General features: G+C 46.8%; 1 protein-coding gene across 1 annotated transcript in view; it reads right to left on the bottom strand.

The window, feature by feature from the left end:
- AK8 (adenylate kinase 8) overlaps nucleotides 1–19556 on the bottom strand; it is an 883547-nt gene that overhangs the window by 408097 nt on the left and 455894 nt on the right. The window contains exons 7-8 of the mRNA XM_085613911.1: nucleotides 10935–11006; nucleotides 9504–9704 (exon numbers count right to left, since the gene is read on the bottom strand). Coding sequence (XP_085470037.1) covers nucleotides 9504–9704; nucleotides 10935–11006 — 273 coding nt within the window. The remainder of the gene's footprint in view (nucleotides 1–9503; nucleotides 9705–10934; nucleotides 11007–19556) is intronic.

The raw sequence follows: 19556 nt of genomic DNA, 5'->3' as shown, positions 1-19556 counted from the left end.
GCCTATGGACAAATAAAGATTTCCTTACTATTTCCTTTTTGACATTTTAGCTCTCCCATCTGAAGGACTTTCTTGATTTTTGTTTTTCGAACCACCATCCGGGTTCAGCCGCAGGGTCGCGGTGCCAAGACTTTGGGGTACAGGCCGAAGACGTTAGGTCAACGGTTCTGGTTGGTCTAGGGCGTTTCCCTGGACTGACAGGCGTACTCCTCAGCAGAAGAAACTCATCCGCCGCGAGCGGCCCGATTAGAGGATGGAGTTTTTTAAGATGGAGAGACCCGTTGAGGAAATGAACTTTAAAGCAAGGATGTGTAGAATTGTAAAAAGTAAATGTTTTGTATTTCTGTGCCTATTTATACTGTGTAGTATGATAATGTTTACTGTGGGATTTGTGTTTTTCTCCTCCCAGGAGCCCATTGCACCCACTGTACAGCCTATACCTCTTTCTACTGCCTCCTCACACTCTTTTCACCCTCTGCCTGAACATGAACAAACCAGACGATCAGAATTTGTAAATAACTCGTTTATTCAGCTCTTGCACCAACACCAACTAGTAATGAATACAACCAATTGCTGGGTCTGTGGGTTAATGCCACACACCATTAACAAGGGTATTCCCTATTTGGTGCTTCCCTTTAGTTACAATGGATCGTCATGGGCATTCCAGACCATGTTCCTCTACGCTCTAGATGCCTACTCCCCGCGACAACCGCGTTCCATCAGACCTAGTACAAATAATAAAGCCTTAGTGAGAGGAATTGCCGATATGAGTAGGGATATTGATGCATACTCATCCATTCCCAAAGAAGAGCTGAGAGCTTATGTAGGGTGGAACGCGACGGGGTATAGTATTAGTCTGGGTGAAAGACAGCGAAAAATCTCATCTTCAATCTGGGTCGTACCCCACATAGGTCGGTTCTGCTTACAGGGTAATGGTCAGAATCCTAGAGCCCAACTGGGAAGAAGTGACTGTACTGAAACGTACACTTTCCCGTCACAGTTTTCCCCTGCGTTTTTGGCTGCCAAGGGTACATATTTCATCTGCAATGACCGAGCATACACATGGTTGCCCCCTGATTTCTCGGGCACATGTTATATTGCGAACTTGCTACCGCCAACATTTACTGCTGCCTCTGATTATCACAAGACCAGAGTTGTGAGAGGTGTGATTAGTAAGGAGGATACTGCCGGTCAGGAAGCAGGAGACTTCTTCTTGGGTTTCCTGCCGTTTTGGGGACCTATGGTAAATAGTAGGAACCTGAGACAACTGACTCGTGTGTTTGAATCCACTGTCAATGTAATGGCTGGTGCCCTTGGTAATCTGACCGCTGAGCTCCAAGCGGATCGCCTTATGACTTTGCAGATACGCATGGTTCTAAACGTTATTCTTGCAGACCGCGGTGGGGTATGTAAGGTTATCCAATCCAGTTGTTGCATTTTCATACCAGATAACGCTCCAACAGTCTATCAAGCCATCTCCAAACTCCATAAAATATCTGAATCCATACACGTGGATAAGGGAGACTGGTCACTGGTGGGGTGGTTCTGGGAACTGATATCTGCCTGGGGTTGGAAAGTTCTAATGGTCATTGGAATGATCTTAGCCATTCTTTTCCTGTTCTGTCTGTGCATACAGTGTGCTCCTGCGATATGTGGCCTCTGTGCTACCTTATGTGTAAGGAAACCTGTATCGAGGGACGAGCTAAGTAATAGGATGATGCTACAGCAACATCTCCATGACTTTGTGAACATTGACCTAGACTCGGATTAAGATGAATATAGTGATTGCCTATGTAAGGGCAAAAGGAGGGTCTGTCGTACTTTAATCTCTGCGACCGCGTAGGGGACAGGGCCCCACCCCTGTCTATCCTGGTATTAGCAAACCGCAAATGGTTAATGCGGTATGTACGAGTGCTTTATATATCGTTCTAGCTATGAATGCACTGTGTACACGTTATTCTGCTTCACTACGCGGGTTCCATTTTGGAGGCAGTGGCCATCTTGTGATTGCCCTCACATAGGCTATAATGAAGCAACTACGGGCCTTGGTATCCATGTGCCTTTCCATGACTCTTCTGTGACCTGGGCGGCTCGGTTCTACTGCCCCAGGTCAAACTGGTCTCACGAGCTCCCCTTCCTCCGGCCACCTGTGATTAGCATCAGGGCTCAGCGCACCATAAAGTCCTTTCATCACACACAAGCCTCCGGCTAATCACTTTCGCACCTGCTTGTTCCTGCTTTATGGCTTGTTTCCCAAAACAGGAGATGCTCATGTTTATTGGGGCCTATCGATTATCTAATGTGGGATCTGAACCTTGCTGTGTAAATAATTGTGGGCTGGTTTAGCTGGAATGTGGGATGGTCATCATGACTCTGCCTTTTCGTTTGTAATGTACACGTGTATATTGCCGTATCATAAAACCTAGGAATGTATGCCTGAGGCAGGGAAAACTGTATTTAAGATGAAGTCCGTTTCTATGATTTTCAGCAGTCTCCTGAGAACATACACGCTGTTGTACTTCTAGGATACCTGTAATTGGTCTGCAGCCAATAAATGAATCTTTGACTTCACCTAGAAGACTCTGTGTTTCTGTAGGTCTGGAACAGGGTGAACCCAGAAGTCATAGGGTGTGTGCCCCTGCACCGCTGGGTCTAAAATACCCAGTACTTCACACTGCAAGGCCTCAGAACACCAAGCTTTAATCTTTTCACTCACTCAACTCCGGACGTCACTGGAATCAGTACAGCCAATTACTCCACTTCCTTTTCGACCGCACTAGATCCAGAACATCCTGGTTTTTATCTGTACCTCTACTGCCTTTGGGCCTTACTGGCCAAGTATCACCCTGTTTTGACCTGTTCCTCAAAATGACATTCGCACATCACTGGGCCAAGATCATGCCAGTTTCACTGCCCTCTGGACGTCCCTGCGCCCACAAGATCCTGGTTCTACCTTTTCCGTCCCTGCCCATCCGTCGTCCCAGGGCCCAAATCATCCTGGTTCTACCTGTTGCTTCACTGCTCTTTAGATCTCACTAGACCCAGATCGTCCTGGCTCTACCTGTTTCTTCACCTCCCTTTGGACATCACTGGGTCCAGCACATCCTGATTTTACCCATTTCTTCAATGCCCTTTGGATGACAAGGGGCTCAGCCCATCCCAGTTTATCCTGTTGCTTCACTGCCCTTGGGCAACAATAGGACCAGATCATCCTAGTACCTTCTGTTCCTTCACTGCCCTTTGACATCACTGGACCCAGATCATCCTAGTTCTACCTGTTCCTTCACTGCCAATTTGGACGCCGCTGGACCCAGATGAATATAGCACTTTATTACATCGCGTGCTATTACAACGCAGTCGTTACAACAACCGCCTTGTTAGTACGCGATGCATTTACATCGCAAGTCTTTAAAACGACTTCCACTAGGGGGCGCGCTGGACTTAGGAATATTATTATTTACTATTCCTACTCCAGTTTGCACAACAGTAGGGGAGGTGTTGGATTTCATTTCCAATACCTCAGCGCCCCCTAGTGGAATTTGTTGTAAAGACTTGCGATGTAAATGCATCACGTACTAACAATGAGGACGTTGTAACGACCACGTTGTAAAGGTATTGCGGTGTAATAACTGCGTTGTAAAGGTTGTTTCCAGACCCAGATCATCCCGGTTCTACCTGTTCCTTCACTGCCCATTTGGACACCGCTGGACCCAGATCATCCCGGTTCTACCTGTTCCTTCACTGCCCTTTTGCTATTTCACAGTAAATTTGGTTGTCTTGTTACAACTGCCTTCTCTGCACCTTGACTTTAACTGTCCAGGATACAAATGTAAGCTGATAAAAATGCTACAGTGCAGGCACACATGTCTGATTCACAACAATACCTAATTTCGTGAATGTGTTGTCATACATTAGTACTACTGTTTCCTACCTAAACATAAACATTATGCATCAGCTCTGACCCCTTCAGCAGACATGGCTGACGTCCATGATCTCACAGACTTCTACAACGTCACTATGTAAATGTAAATGTTGTAGACTTGTAAAGCGCACAGCTGCCCCAGCAACGGGGCGTCCCGGCGCTGTAGACCGCTGGGGAACCCGTCCTGGCTATCCCTGTGAGATGGCCCCTTTCTGGGTATCTCCAAGGTGAAACCAGGCATCCCCGGCGTCTGTGGGGGGCCGTTGTAGAGATGAGGCAAGCTTAATGCCCAGAGTTGCCGAGTGTGTTCCTGGTTAGAGTAGGTACCGAGGCGAGAATTATCGAGTCCGTTTTGACCCTGGTCTACGACCCTGCCGCGTCGGGAATTGAACCCTGGTCCCTGGCCGATTCTCTGCTTACGGGTCTGCCGCAACTAACCAGTGAGCCACACCTCTCCACTATGCTTGAAATCCTTGATACCACAGCGCCCCTCCAAGAGAAAAATATCTCCTCCAAAATCTCCAAACCATGGTTCAACGAGAATCTAAACTCGGACCGGCGCAAGTTAAGACTAGCTGAGCGAGCTTGGAAATCAGCACCTTCCACTGATCACCTATACGAACTTAGGGTATTGAGAAACACTTACAACAGAAAAATCTTAAAAGCTAAAGCAGACTTCTTCAAAACACAGCTGAACAAAGCCATTAACCGTCCCAAAAAGCTATTCGAAATTGTAAAACAACAATCGCTTAACTCTACAAATGTAGTGGAGCTAAGCAACCCAGCTACCCCGAGTTGCGACGAGCTTGCCAAATTCTTCCTAGAAAAGACTAGAGTCATTGAAAATGACATTCAATCCAAGAAGGTTCCCCAACAATTTACTGACCAAGAATCTACTCTTTACTCACAGATCAAGGACCTCTTTAGCTTTCCGATCGAAGTTCAAAAAAACAATGCCAACTGGCACTCCTTCTCACCCATCCCTGAACACGAAATCTATAGCACCCTGCTAGCGATCAACCCTGCCAATCATTTCTCCGATCCCCTACCACCATCTATATTCAAAATGATAAAGACCTCTATTCTACCACTATGAGCAAAAATTGTTAACGCCTCTCTGAGGCAAGATTCCTTACCTGACTGCCTTAAAATAGGGCAGGTAACGCCTATACTAAAGAAAGTCAACTCCCTCTCCACAGATCTCAACAACTACCGCCCTATATCCACCATCCCCACTCTGGCGAAGTTATTGGAAAAATGTGTTCAAATTCAACTTCGCAAACACATCGAGAACTTCAACCTCCTAAATAAACACCAATCCGGCTTCCGGCAAGGCCACAGTACTGAATCAGCACTCACTCATATAATGGATGACATCTTAAAAATGTTAGATCATAACGAATCGTGCTTACTGATACTCCTTGATCTATCTTCCGCTTTCGACACGGTTAAACACGACAATCTACTGGCCCTTCTTGAACAAAGGATGGGCCTTACCGGTCCAGTGTTACAATGGTTCACCTCCTTCCTAAGCAACAGAACCCAAAGAATCAAGATGAAGCAATCACTCTCTCAACCATCCATGGTCTCCCTAGGAGTCCCACAGGGATCAGCACTATCACCAATCCTTTTTAATCTACTCATGGAACCCTTAGCCAATGCGCTGAACTCCGCAAACATTCTATATCATCTATACGCGGACGACACTCAAATATATATGAAAATCTCCTCACCAGATGACCTCATTTCCCTCAACGCCATTCTACATAATACCCAAAACTGGCTCAATGGCAACCACCTCATGCTCAATACCAAGAAAACTGAGTTCCTCCTCATCTCCCCCCCCCCCCCCCCAATCACACACCCAAGATAGACTTATGGCTGAAGCATCTAACCTCCTTTGATTGCGCCCCACACATCAAAATCCCTGGGAGTCACCTTTGACAAACATTTAAATATGCAGGCACAGATCTACAATGCCACCAAGGGAGCCAATTTTCAGCTGAGTATATTAATGAAACTTAAACCCTTCCTCCCACAGACTGATCTAAAAATGGCGGTTCAAGCGCTAGTACTACCAAGACTGGACTATGGAAGCACCACGCTCTGCGGTCTTCCAAAATACAAGCTAGCACCGATCAGGGCATCGCTTAACGCTGCGGCCAGGCTGGTCTCCGGAACAAAAAGAAATAACCACATCACACCGGCCCTGAAGGCTCTGAACTGGCTGCCCTACGAATCGAGAATACAACTAAAGATCGCCTACATGACACATAAAGCCCTAAATAGCAACACCCCCAGCTATCTAGCGCAAAAGCTAGAGCGGTCAGGAGGTTGCAGACGTACACGAAGCGCAAGCTCACTACTACTAAAACCTCAATCCTTACACAAAAAGAGAACTGGGTGCAGAGCTTTCTCAGGTATCGCACCGAAGATCTGGAACAACCTTCCACCAGACATACGTAGAATCTCCTCTTTTACCACCTTCAAAAAAGAAGCAAAATTGTTTCTAATGAACAAATTAACATCCTAAATATTTAACGCTTTGTTGCCTATTTGCCACCAATTATATCCAAACACCAATATCTACCTCTTTTGTATTACATGCGATTTCCGACTGTATGTATAACTTGTGAGAATTATGTACTGTAAAGCGCTCTGATACCCCCGTGGGTCATGTTCGCGCTATATAAAACTTTAAGAAGAAATAAAATAAAACAGGTATTTTTTGCCACACACTTCAGGTGATGTCACTTAAAAACCATGTCTCAGTATTTCGTGATCACTAAAACATCTTGACAGAATGATAGCAGTGTTTTCAACATCCGATTCTGTGCGTTTCAGAGATTTTCTAGAATCAATACCAACTCACTCTGAAAGTACACAATCAGACTTTCAGGAGTTGACATCTACGCCCCACAAGAGTGAATGTCCAGACTGTCAAGCGTTGACATCCACGCCCCACAAGAGTGAATGTCCAGACTGTCAAGCGTTGACATCCACGTCCCACAAGAGTGAATGTCCAGACTGTCAAGCGTTGACATCCACGCCCCACAAGAGTGAATGTCCAGACTGTCAAGCGTTGACATCTACGCCCCACAAGAGTGAATGTCCAGACTGTCAAGCGTTGACATCTACGCCCCACAAGAGTGAATGTCCAGACTGTCAAGAGTTGACATCTACGCCCCACAAGAGTGAATGTCCAGACTGTCAAGCGTTGACATCCACGCCCCACAAGAGTGAATGTCCAGACTGTCAAGCGTGGACATCCACACCCCACAAGAGTGAATGTCCAGACTGTCAAGCGTTGACATCCACGCCCCACAAGAGTGAATGTCCAGACTGTCAAGTGTTGACATCTACGCCCCACAAGAGTGAATGTCCAGACTGTCAAGCGTTCACATCTACACCCCACAAGAGTGAATGTTCAGACTGTCAAGCGTGGACATCTACGCCCCACAAGAGTGAATGTCCAGACTGTCAAGCGTTGACATCTACACCCCACAAGAGTGAATGTCCAGACTGTCAAGCGTGGACATCCACGCCCCACAAGAGTGAATGTCCAGACTGTCAAGCGTTGACATCCACGCCCCACAAGAGTGAATGTCCAGGCTGTCAAGCGTTGACATCCACGCCCCACAAGAGTGAATGTCCAGACTGTCAAGCGTTGACATCCACGCCCCACAAGAGTGAATGTCCAGACTGTCAAGCGTGGACATCCACGCCCCACAAGAGTGAATGTCCAGGCTGTCAAGCGTTGACATCCACGCCCCACAAGAGTGAATGTCCAGACTGTCAAGCGTAGACATCCATGCCCCACAAGAGTGAATGTCCAGACTGTCAAGCGTGGACATCCACGCCCCACAAGAGTGAATGTCCAGACTGTCAAGCGTTGACATCCACGCCCCACAAGAGTGAATGTCCAGACTGTCAAGCATTGACATCCCCTCAACCGAAGACTATGCGTCCAGGCTTTCCATCCACTCCTCCTGAAAGCACAAGTTGGGATTTTAAGAGTGCGCATCCAAACTTTGCAAAACTGGTATCTACTCATCTTGAGCATACACATCCAGAGTTCAAGAGTTGATACCCACTCACAATGGGATTACAGGCCAGACCACCTAGAGGTATCTACTCAACCTGAGAGCACACTGCCAGACTATCAAGAGTTCAGATCCACCCCTCCCATCCACCCTGGGAGTAAGTAGCCACACTTTGCAGAGTGGATATCTGACTTGCCCTGAGAGTGTATATCCACCATTTAAAGCGCCCAGACTTTCTGGATGTGATATCCGAGTGACCTTGAAAGAACATGTCCACACTTTCAGAGTTCACAAACAGACTTTCAAGAGCTCGGATCCACTCCTCCCATTCATCCAGAGAGTAAACCTCCACACTTCCTAGAATGAATCCCTGCTTCACCCTGAGAGTCCATAGCCACACTTTAAAGAGTGGATATCCACCCGCCCTGGGGAATCCATTCAGATTTATCAGAGCTGGTACCCTACTCACCCTGAGACTACTCTTCCAGATATTCATTCCACATCCAGAGATTTAAAGGTTGACACCCTCATCGCTGTGAGAGAAAATGCCAAGCTTTCACTCGCTAATAATCACTTACTCTGGGAGTACACATCCAGACTTTCAAAAGTTTCTGTTTATTCATCACGCTCACACGAGTAGTACACAAGCAAACTTTATATCGGTGGTGTCTAACATTCTGAGAATCGCCTCACTCTGAGAGAACACATCTATACTTTCAAAAGTGAACACCTCCACAACCTGCACACACAAGTCCAGGTACTCAAGAGCCGATATCAAATAATCCTGATAGTGCATGGTCAGACACCCAGGAGGTGATATCCACTAATTCTGAGAGTACACATTTAGACTCTGACGAGCTCATATCCAGTGAGACTGAGAGCACATGTCCAGACATTCAGGAGTTGATGTCTGACTCCCTCCAATGGCCCCCACAACGCTAAGGATGCCTGGCCTCCACCTTGGGGGTGCCCAGGAGTGGACACCTCACAGGGAAAGCCAGGATGGGTTCCACAGCGGTATTCGTACAAGCCCCTTGAGACCCTTGCGGGTGAGTAGTGCGCTATACAAGTATCAATTTACATTTACATTTACCTCTGAATAAATATCCAGACTCTGAGGAGCGGACATCCACTGAGACCTTCAGTGCATGTCCAGACATTCAGGAGGTGAAGTCTGACTCCCTGTGAGTACATATTCAGACTCCGAGGAGCTGACATCCACTGAGACCTTCAGTGCATGTCCAGACATTCAGGAGGTGATGTCTGACTCCCTGTGAGTACATATTCAGACTCCAAGGAGCTGACATCCACTGAGACCTTCGGTGCATGTCCAGATATTCAGGAGGTGATGTCTGACTCCCTGTGAGTACATATTCAGACTCTGAGGAGCTGACATCCACTGAGACCTTCAGTGCATGTCCAGACATTCAGGAGGTGATGTCTGACTCCCTGTGAGTATATATTCAGACTCTGAGGAGCTGACATCCACTGAGGCCTTCAGTGCATGTCTAGACATTCAGGAGGTGATGTCCACTCACCCTGGGAATACACGTCCATGAATGGCTGATCCGCGTTCACAACCTTGTGGTTTTTCTTGTAGGCTTCCAGTACTCCAGGGATGCTGCGGTGGTACTCAAATAGCCTCTTTCCAGTTTCTTCTTCCGAGGTTCCTTTGGGGACCATCAGACGCTCCTGCACCTCAGGGTCCGAGGGCCAGTCGAAGGATGTGTGGTACACCTCTAGAAGTGCAGAGGAGAGGGAGATTTATTGGTGTTATTGTTCATTTCCAAACAAGTGTCCCTTTTCCTTTCTGTAGCAATCACTGCATGACATATTCATACTCTGAGGTCAGGAAAGTGAATGATTTTCCAGTGTCATTTTAGTCGTTATTTTCACTTTCTTTGCAAACTGCAGAAGACTGTTGGTGAGAAGCTCTTACAAAGCACCCTCGTTAACGTACAATTAAAAGACTTTTGTAAAACACAACTATTTATTTGTTGATTTGAGTTTTTATATAACCTGGACCAGACCTAAAATGGAGACAGCAGTAAGGCTAGGCCCTCTGTAGAGGAAGCACATTGTAACCAACATACAACATTTACAATAAGAAGTTATCAGAGTTATTTTGATGCAATAGACTCCAGCCATGTATGTCTGTTTTGTAGCGGCATATGAGGCTACACCTGGCTAACAGGCATGTCGCCTCTTGGTTACTTCCGCGTGCGAGTGGGCCAGACAGAACCACCTTTCACTCCAGGAGTCACAACTTTGCGCCTATGCAATACAGGAAAAAGCTATTTCTCCGTTTCGGTAATATGGAATCGAGCAATTAATTTTGCACAGCTGAGACAAAAAATATATTTTTGAATTAAAGAATTACAGAAAAATTGGGAAATCCAACCCACAAAACCCTCATCAAATAAAGAGACATTCTGGAAACTACCACCTAACAATGGCTCATTACTCAATGGGACACTCTGAGATAAAGGGATATTCCGGACTTCAAATCCCAACCAGATATCAATAAAAAAAGAACATATGAGAATCCAGAAACCAACATCATCAAATAACAGAATGCACTGGAATTCAGATTTTTGGTGACGTAGGATGGATATACAGACATACTGAAAGGAGGAACCCAGCGTGTCTCATCAAAGTATTCCCTAAAACCAAACCAGAACTAAACCCAAGGGATATTCCAGAATCCAAGACACATCCAGACATAATCAATCAAAGGCATATTCTGGGATCGAAACCTAATTTAAGCAAAGATACATAACTAGACATAATCAAACAAGATAGACATTGTGGATTCAACATCCAATCAAAGGTCGCCTGTCAAAATGAAATTCTGGAATCCAAAATCCAACGATACGTCACCAAACAAATGGATATTCTGTTTCAGCTTCTTTGACCAGCATAGAGACTTTGAAGTTACTTTTTAGTTATACATTAAAGTTCCTCCTTACCATCGTCAAATGGGTCAATCCTCTTCCCAAGGTTCCTCTCAATCAGGACGGTGTCGGGCGCATCCAGGACCACTGATAACAGAACAATACAAAAGACATGTATCCAAGCATGCATTGATGACAGTACAAGGTACAATGATAGGGACTTGAATAACAGAACACAGTCTGTCTATACACTCACATACAGACAAGACAGACATAAAAACAGAGGAGACTTGGTCCATTGACGGACGTAAAGAGATGAGAAGAGAGTCGCGTTCTTTACAAAGAAATGGACAGAAAAGAGACTCACAGCCGATCAAGAGATATGAAGAGAGAAGAGACAAGGGTCATGAAAAAAAGAGACTCATGGACTCCTAAGTGACATAAAGAGATGAGAGTCAGAGTATCAAGAGACATAACGAGAGAACAGACTCATGATCTACCAAAGGTCATGACGAGAGAAAAGACAGACTACGAAGAGACCTGAAGAGAGAGCAGACTCATGGTCACCCAAGGCTCTTGAAGAAAGAAGAGACAGACTATAAGAGACATGAAGGGAAAACAGAGTTTAAGGAACATGCAGAGACAAGAGACTAGTGGATATCAAGGGACATGAACTAAGAGACTTTTGGTCTACCAAGGAAGATGAAAAGAGAAGAGGTTCACGGTGTATCAAGAGACATGACGAGAGAAGAGACTCATGGTCTACCAAGGGACATGAAGAGACAGCACACTCCCAGCCTTTCAATGGATGGGGAGAGAGCAGAGACTCCTGGTCTAGCAAGGAGCATGAAGACAGCTGAGACTCATGCTCTATCAAGGGACATGAAGAAAGAGACTCATGGTCTACCAAGGGTCATGAAGAAAGAAGAGACAGACTATCAGAGACATGAAGGGAAAACAGATTCATGGATATCAAGGGTTGAAGAAGAGACAGAGGATCAAGAGACATGAAGGGAGAACAGACTGATGGTCTATCAAGGGTCGTGAAGAGTAAGAGGCTCGCGGTCTATCAAGAGGATGAAGAGTCTCATGGTCAGTCAAGAAACATGAAGAAAGAGACTCACGGTCTACCAGTGAAGATGAAAAGAGAAGAGGCTCACGGTGTATCAAGAGACATGAAAAGAGAAGAGTCTCAGGTCTAGGAAGAGACTCTAGAGAGAAAAGACTTGTGGTCTAGCAAGGGTCGCGAAGAGACAGAGTATCAAGGGACACAAAGAGGGAAGAGACACTTGGTGTATGAAGGGACATGAAGAGAGAACATACTCACAGCCCATCAATGGATGTGAAGAAAGAAGAGACTCGTGATCAATCAAGAGACATGAAGAGAGAATAGACTCCTGGTCTACTAAGGAATACGAATAGAGAGAATGCTCACAGTCGGTCAAGGGATGCGAAGAGAGAGCACGCTCACAGCCCATCAATGGATGCGAAGAGAGAGCACGCTCACAGCCCATCAATGGATGCGAAGAGAGAGCACGATCACAGCCCATCAATGGATGCGAAGAGAGAGCACGCTCACAGCCTATCAATGGATGCGAAGAGAGAGCACGCTCACAGCCCATCAATGGATGCGAAGAGAGAGCACGCTCACAGCCTATCAATGGATGCGAAGAGAGAGCACGCTCACAGCCCATCAATGGATGTGAAGAAAGAAGAGACTCGTGATCAATCAAAAGACATGAAGAGAGAATAGACTCCTGGTCTACTAAGGAATACGAATAGAGAGAATGCTCACAGTCGATCAAGGGATGCGAAGAGAGAGCACGCTAACAGCCCATCAATGGATGCGAAGAGAGAGCACGCTCACAGCCCATCAATGGATGCGAAGAGAGAGCACGCTCACAGCCCATCAATGGATGCGAAGAGAGAGCACGCTCACAGCCCATCAATGGATGCGAAGAGAGAGCACGCTCACAGCCCATCAATGGATGTGAAGAAAGAAGAGACTCGTGATCAATCAAAAGACATGAAGAGAGAATAGACTCCTGGTCTACTAAGGAATACGAATAGAGAGAATGCTCACAGTCGATCAAGGGATGCAAAGAGAGAGCACGCTCACAGCCTATCAATGGATGCGAAGAGAGAGCACGCTCACAGCCCATCAATGGATGTGAAGAAAGAAGAGACTCGTGGTCAATCAAGAGCCATGAAGAGAGAAGAGACTACTGGTCTATTAAGGAACATGAAGAGAGAGCACGCTCACAGCCTATCAATGGATGCGAAGAGAGAGCACGCTCACAGCCCATCAATGGATGTGAAGAAAGAAGAGACTGGTGGTCAATCAAGAGCCATGAAGAGAGAAAAGACTCCTGGTCTATTAAGGAACATGAAGAGAGAGCACGCTCACAGCCTATCAATGGATGCGAAGAGAGAGCACGCTCACAGCCCATCAATGGATGTGAAGAAAGAAGAGACTGGTGGTCAATCAAGAGCCATGAAGAGAGAAGAGACTCCTGGTCTATTAAGGAACATGAAGAGAGTGCACGCTCACAGCCTATCACTGGATGCGAAGAGAGAGCACGCTCACAGCCCATCAATGGATGCGAAGAGAGAGCACGCTCACAGCCCATTAATGGATGCGAAGAGAGAGCACGCTCACAGCCCATCAATGGATGCGAAGAGAGAGCACGCTCACAGCCTATCAATGGATGCGAAGAGAGAGCACGCTCACAGCCCATCAATGGATGTGAAGAAAGAAGAGACTCGTGATCAATCAAAAGACATGAAGAGAGAATAGTCTCCTGGTCTACTAAGGAATACGAATAGAGAGAATGCTCGCAGTCGATCAAGGGATGCGAAGAGAGAGCACGCTCACAGCCCATCAATGGATGCGAAGAGAGAGCACGCTCACAGCCCATCAATGGATGCGAAGAGAGAGCACGCTCAGAGCCCATCAATGGATGCGAAGAGAGAGCACGCTCACAGCCCATCAATGGATGCGAAGAGAGAGCACGCTCACAGCCTATCAATGGATGCGAAGAGAGAGCACGCTCACAGCCCATCAATGGATGCGAAGAGGGAGCACGCTCACAGCCTATCAATGGATGCGAAGAGAGAGCACGCTCACAGCCCATCAATGGATGTGAAGAAAGAAGAGACTCGTGATCAATCAAAAGACATGAAGAGAGAATAGACTCCTGGTCTATTAAGGAACATGAAGAGAGAGCACGCTCACAGCCTATCAATGGATGCGAAGAGAGAGCACACTCACAGCCAATCAATGGATGAGAAGAAAGAAGAGACTCGTGATCAATCAAAAGACATGAAGAGAGAATAGACTCCTGGTCTACTAAGGAATACGAATAGAGAGAATGCTCACAGTCGATCAAGGGATGCGAAGAGAGAGCACGCTCACAGCCCATCAATGGATGCGAAGAGAGAGCACGCTCACAGCCCATCAATGGATGCGAAGAGAGAGCACGCTCACAGCCCATCAATGGATGCGAAGAGAGAGCACGCTCACAGCCTATCAATGGATGCGAAGAGAGAGCACGCTCACAGCCCATCAATGGATGCGAAGAGAGAGCACGCTCACAGCCTATCAATGGATGCGAAGAGAGAGCACGCTCAAAGCCCATCAATGGATGTGAAGAAAGAAGAGACTCGTGATCAATCAAAAGACATGAAGAGAGAATAGACTCCTGGTCTACTAATGAATACGAATAGAGAGAATGCTCACAGTCGATCAAGGGATGCGAAGAGAGAGCACGCTCACAGCCTATCAATGGATGCGAAGAGAGAGCACACTCACAGCCCATCAATGGATGTGAAGAAAGAAGAGACTCATGGTCAATCAAGAGCCATGAAGAGAGAAGAGACTACTGGTCTATTAAGGAACATGAAGAGAGAGCCCGCTCACAGCCTATCAATGGATGCGAAGAGAGAGCACGCTCACAGCCCATCAATGGATGTGAAGAAAGAAGAGACTGGTGGTCAATCAAGAGCCATGAAGAGAGAAGAGACTCCTGGTCTATTAAGGAACATGAAGAGAGAGCACGCTCACAGCCTATCAATGGATGCGAAGAGAGAGCACGCTCACAGCCCATCAATGGATGTGAAGAAAGAAGAGACTGGTGGTCAATCAAGAGCCATGAAGAGAGAAGAGACTCCTGGTCTATTAAGGAACATGAAGAGAGAGCACGCTCACAGCCTATCAATGGATGCGAAGAGAGAGCACGCTCACAGCCCATCAATGGATGCGAAGAGAGAGCACGCTCACAGCCCATCAATGGATGCGAAGAGAAAGCACGCTCACAGCCCATCAATGGATGCGAAGAGAGAGCACGCTCACAGCCTATCAATGGATGCGAAGAGAGAGCACGCTCACAGCCCATCAATGGATGTGAAGAAAGAAGAGACTCGTGATCAATCAAAAGACATGAAGAGAGAATAGACTCCTGGTCTACTAAGGAATACGAATAGAGAGAATGCTCACAGTCGATCAAGGGATGCGAAGAGAGAGCACGCTCACAGCCTATCAATGGATGCGAAGAGAGAGCACACTCACAGCCCATCAATGGATGTGAAGAAAGAAGAGACTCATGGTCAATCAAGAGCCATGAAGAGAGAAGAGACTACTGGTCTATTAAGGAACATGAAGAGAGAGCACGCTCACAGCCTATCAATGGATGCGAAGAGAGAGCACGCTCACAGCCCATCAATGGATGTGAAGAAAGAAGAGACTGGTGGTCAATCAAGAGCCATGAAGAGAGAAGAGACTCCTGGTCTATTAAGGAACATGAAGAGAGAGCACGCTCACAGCCTATCAATGGATGCGGAGAGAGAGCACACTCACGGCCTATCAATGGATGCGAAGAGAGAGCACGCTCACAGCCCATCAATGGATGTGAAGAAAGAAGAGACTGGTGGTCAATCAAGAGCCATGAAGAGAGAAGAGACTCCTGGTCTATTAAGGAACATGAAGAGAGAGCACGCTCACAGCCTATCAATGGATGCGAAGAGAGAGCACGCTCACAGCCCATCAATGGATGAGAAGAAAGAAGAGACTCATGGTCAATCAAGAGACATGAAGAGAGAAGAGACTACTGGTCTATTAAGGAACATGAAGAGAGAGCACGCTCACAGCCTATCAATGGATGCGAAGGGAGAGCACGCTCACAGCCCATCAATGGATGTGAAGAAAGAAGAGACTGGTGGTCAATCAAGAGCCATGAAGAGAGAAGAGATTCCTGGTCTATTAAGGAACATGAAGAGAGAGCACGCTCACAGCCTATCAATGGATGCGAAGAGAGAGCACGCTCACAGCCCATCAATGGATGTGAAGAAAGAAGAGACTGGTGGTCAATCAAGAGCCATGAAGAGAGAAGAGACTACTGGTCTATTAAGGAACATGAAGAGAGAGCACGCTCACAGCCCATCAATGGATGCGAAGAGAGAGCACGCTCACAGCCCATCAATGGATGCGAAGAGAGAGCACGCTCACAGCCTATCAATGGATGCGAAGAGAGAGCACGCTCACAGCCCATCAATGGATGCGGAGAGAGAGCACGCTCACAGCCTATCAATGGATGCGAAGAGAGAGCACGCTCAAAGCCCATCAATGGATGTGAAGAAAGAAGAGACTCGTGATCAATCAAAAGACATGAAGAGAGAATAGACTCCTGGTCTACTAATGAATACGAATAGAGAGAATGCTCACAGTCGATCAAGGGATGCGAAGAGAGAGCACGCTCACAGCCTATCAATGGATGCGAAGAGAGAGCACACTCACAGCCCATCAATGGATGTGAAGAAAGAAGAGACTCATGGTCAATCAAGAGCCATGAAGAGAGAAGAGACTACTGGTCTATTAAGGAACATGAAGAGAGAGCCCGCTCACAGCCTATCAATGGATGCGAAGAGAGAGCACGCTCACAGCCCATCAATGGATGTGAAGAAAGAAGAGACTGGTGGTCAATCAAGAGCCATGAAGAGAGAAGAGACTCCTGGTCTATTAAGGAACATGAAGAGAGAGCACGCTCACAGCCTATCAATGGATGCGAAGAGAGAGCACGCTCACAGCCCATCAATGGATGTGAAGAAAGAAGAGACTGGTGGTCAATCAAGAGCCATGAAGAGAGAAGAGACTCCTGGTCTATTAAGGAACATGAAGAGAGAGCACGCTCACAGCCTATCAATGGATGCGAAGAGAGAGCACGCTCACAGCCCATCAATGGATGCGAAGAGAGAGCACGCTCACAGCCCATCAATGGATGCGAAGAGAAAGCACGCTCACAGCCCATCAATGGATGCGAAGAGAGAGCACGCTCACAGCCTATCAATGGATGCGAAGAGAGAGCACGCTCACAGCCCATCAATGGATGTGAAGAAAGAAGAGACTCGTGATCAATCAAAAGACATGAAGAGAGAATAGACTCCTGGTCTACTAAGGAATACGAATAGAGAGAATGCTCACAGTCGATCAAGGGATGCGAAGAGAGAGCACGCTCACAGCCTATCAATGGATGCGAAGAGAGAGCACACTCACAGCCCATCAATGGATGTGAAGAAAGAAGAGACTCATGGTCAATCAAGAGCCATGAAGAGAGAAGAGACTACTGGTCTATTAAGGAACATGAAGAGAGAGCACGCTCACAGCCTATCAATGGATGCGAAGAGAGAGCACGCTCACAGCCCATCAATGGATGTGAAGAAAGAAGAGACTGGTGGTCAATCAAGAGCCATGAAGAGAGAAGAGACTCCTGGTCTATTAAGGAACATGAAGAGAGAGCACGCTCACAGCCTATCAATGGATGCGGAGAGAGAGCACACTCACGGCCTATCAATGGATGCGAAGAGAGAGCACGCTCACAGCCCATCAATGGATGTGAAGAAAGAAGAGACTGGTGGTCAATCAAGAGCCATGAAGAGAGAAGAGACTCCTGGTCTATTAAGGAACATGAAGAGAGAGCACGCTCACAGCCTATCAATGGATGCGAAGAGAGAGCACGCTCACAGCCCATCAATGGATGAGAAGAAAGAAGAGACTCATGGTCAATCAAGAGACATGAAGAGAGAAGAGACTACTGGTCTATTAAGGAACATGAAGAGAGAGCACGCTCACAGCCTATCAATGGATGCGAAGGGAGAGCACGCTCACAGCCCATCAATGGATGTGAAGAAAGAAGAGACTGGTGGTCAATCAAGAGCCATGAAGAGAGAAGAGATTCCTGGTCTATTAAGGAACATGAAGAGAGAGCACGCTCACAGCCTATCAATGGATGCGAAGAGAGAGCACGCTCACAGCCCATCAATGGATGTGAAGAAAGAAGAGACTGGTGGTCAATCAAGAGCCATGAAGAGAGAAGAGACTACTGGTCTATTAAGGAACATGAAGAGAGAGCACGCTCACAGCCTATCAATGGATGCGAAGAGAGAGCACGCTCACAGCCCATCAATGGATGCGAAGAGAGAGCACGCTCACAGCCCATCAATGGATGCGAAGAGAGAGCACGCTCACAGCCCATCAATGGATGCGAAGAGAGAGCACGCTCACAGCCTATCAATGGATGCGAAGAGAGAGCACGCTCACAGCCCATCAATGGATGTGAAGAAAGAAGAAACTTGTGATCAATCAAAAGACATGAAGAGAGAATAGACTCCTGGTCTACTAAGGAATACGAATAGAGAGAATGCTCACAGTCGATCAAGGGATGCGAAGAGAGAGCACGCTCACAGCCTATCAATGGATGCGAAGAGAGAGCACACTCACAGCCCATCAATGGATGTGAAGAAAGAAGAGACTCATGGTCAATCAAGAGCAATGAAGAGAGAAGAGACTACTGGTCTATTAAGGAACATGAAGAGAGAGCACGCTCACAGCCTATCAATGGATGCGAAGAGAGAGCACGATCACAGACCATCAATGGATGTGAAGAAAGAAGAGACTGGTGGTCAATCAAGAGCCATGAAGAGAGAAGAGACTCCTGGTCTATTAAGGAACATGAAGAGAGAGCACGCTCACAGCCTATCAATGGATGCGAAGAGAGAGCACACTCACGGCCTATCAATGGATGCGAAGAGAGAGCACGCTCACAGCCCATCAATGGATGTGAAGAAAGAAGAGACTGGTGGTCAATCAAGAGCCATGAAGAGAGAAGAGACTCCTGGTCTATTAAGGAACATGAAGAGAGAGCACGCTCACAGCCTATCAATGGATGCGAAGAGAGAGCACGCTCACAGCCCATCAATGGATGTGAAGAAAGAAGAGACTCATGGTCAATCAAGAGACATGAAGAGAGAAGAGACTACTGGTCTATTAAGGAACATGAAGAGAGAGCACACTCACAGCCTATCAATGGATGCGAAGAGAGAGCACGCTCACAGCCCATCAATGGATGTGAAGAAAGAAGAGACTGGTGGTCAATCAAGAGCCATGAAGAGAGAAGAGATTCCTGGTCTATTAAGGAACATGAAGAGAGAGCACGCTCACAGCCTATCAATGGATGCGAAGAGAGAGCACGCTCACAGCCCATCAATGGATGTGAAGAAAGAAGAGACTGGTGGTCAATCAAGAGCCATGAAGAGAGAAGAGACTCCTGGTCTATTAAGGAACATGAAGAGAGAGCACGCTCACAGCCTATCAATGGATGCGAAGAGAGAGCACGCTCACAGCCCATCAATGGATAAGAAGAAAGA

This window comes from Triturus cristatus, chromosome 1_2, assembly GCF_964204655.1.
Source record: "Triturus cristatus chromosome 1_2, aTriCri1.1, whole genome shotgun sequence".
In the NCBI taxonomy this organism is placed as follows: domain Eukaryota; kingdom Metazoa; phylum Chordata; class Amphibia; order Caudata; family Salamandridae; genus Triturus; species Triturus cristatus.
The sequence above is the reverse complement of the archived record's forward strand: the minus strand, read 5'-3'. Positions and strand labels throughout refer to the sequence as shown.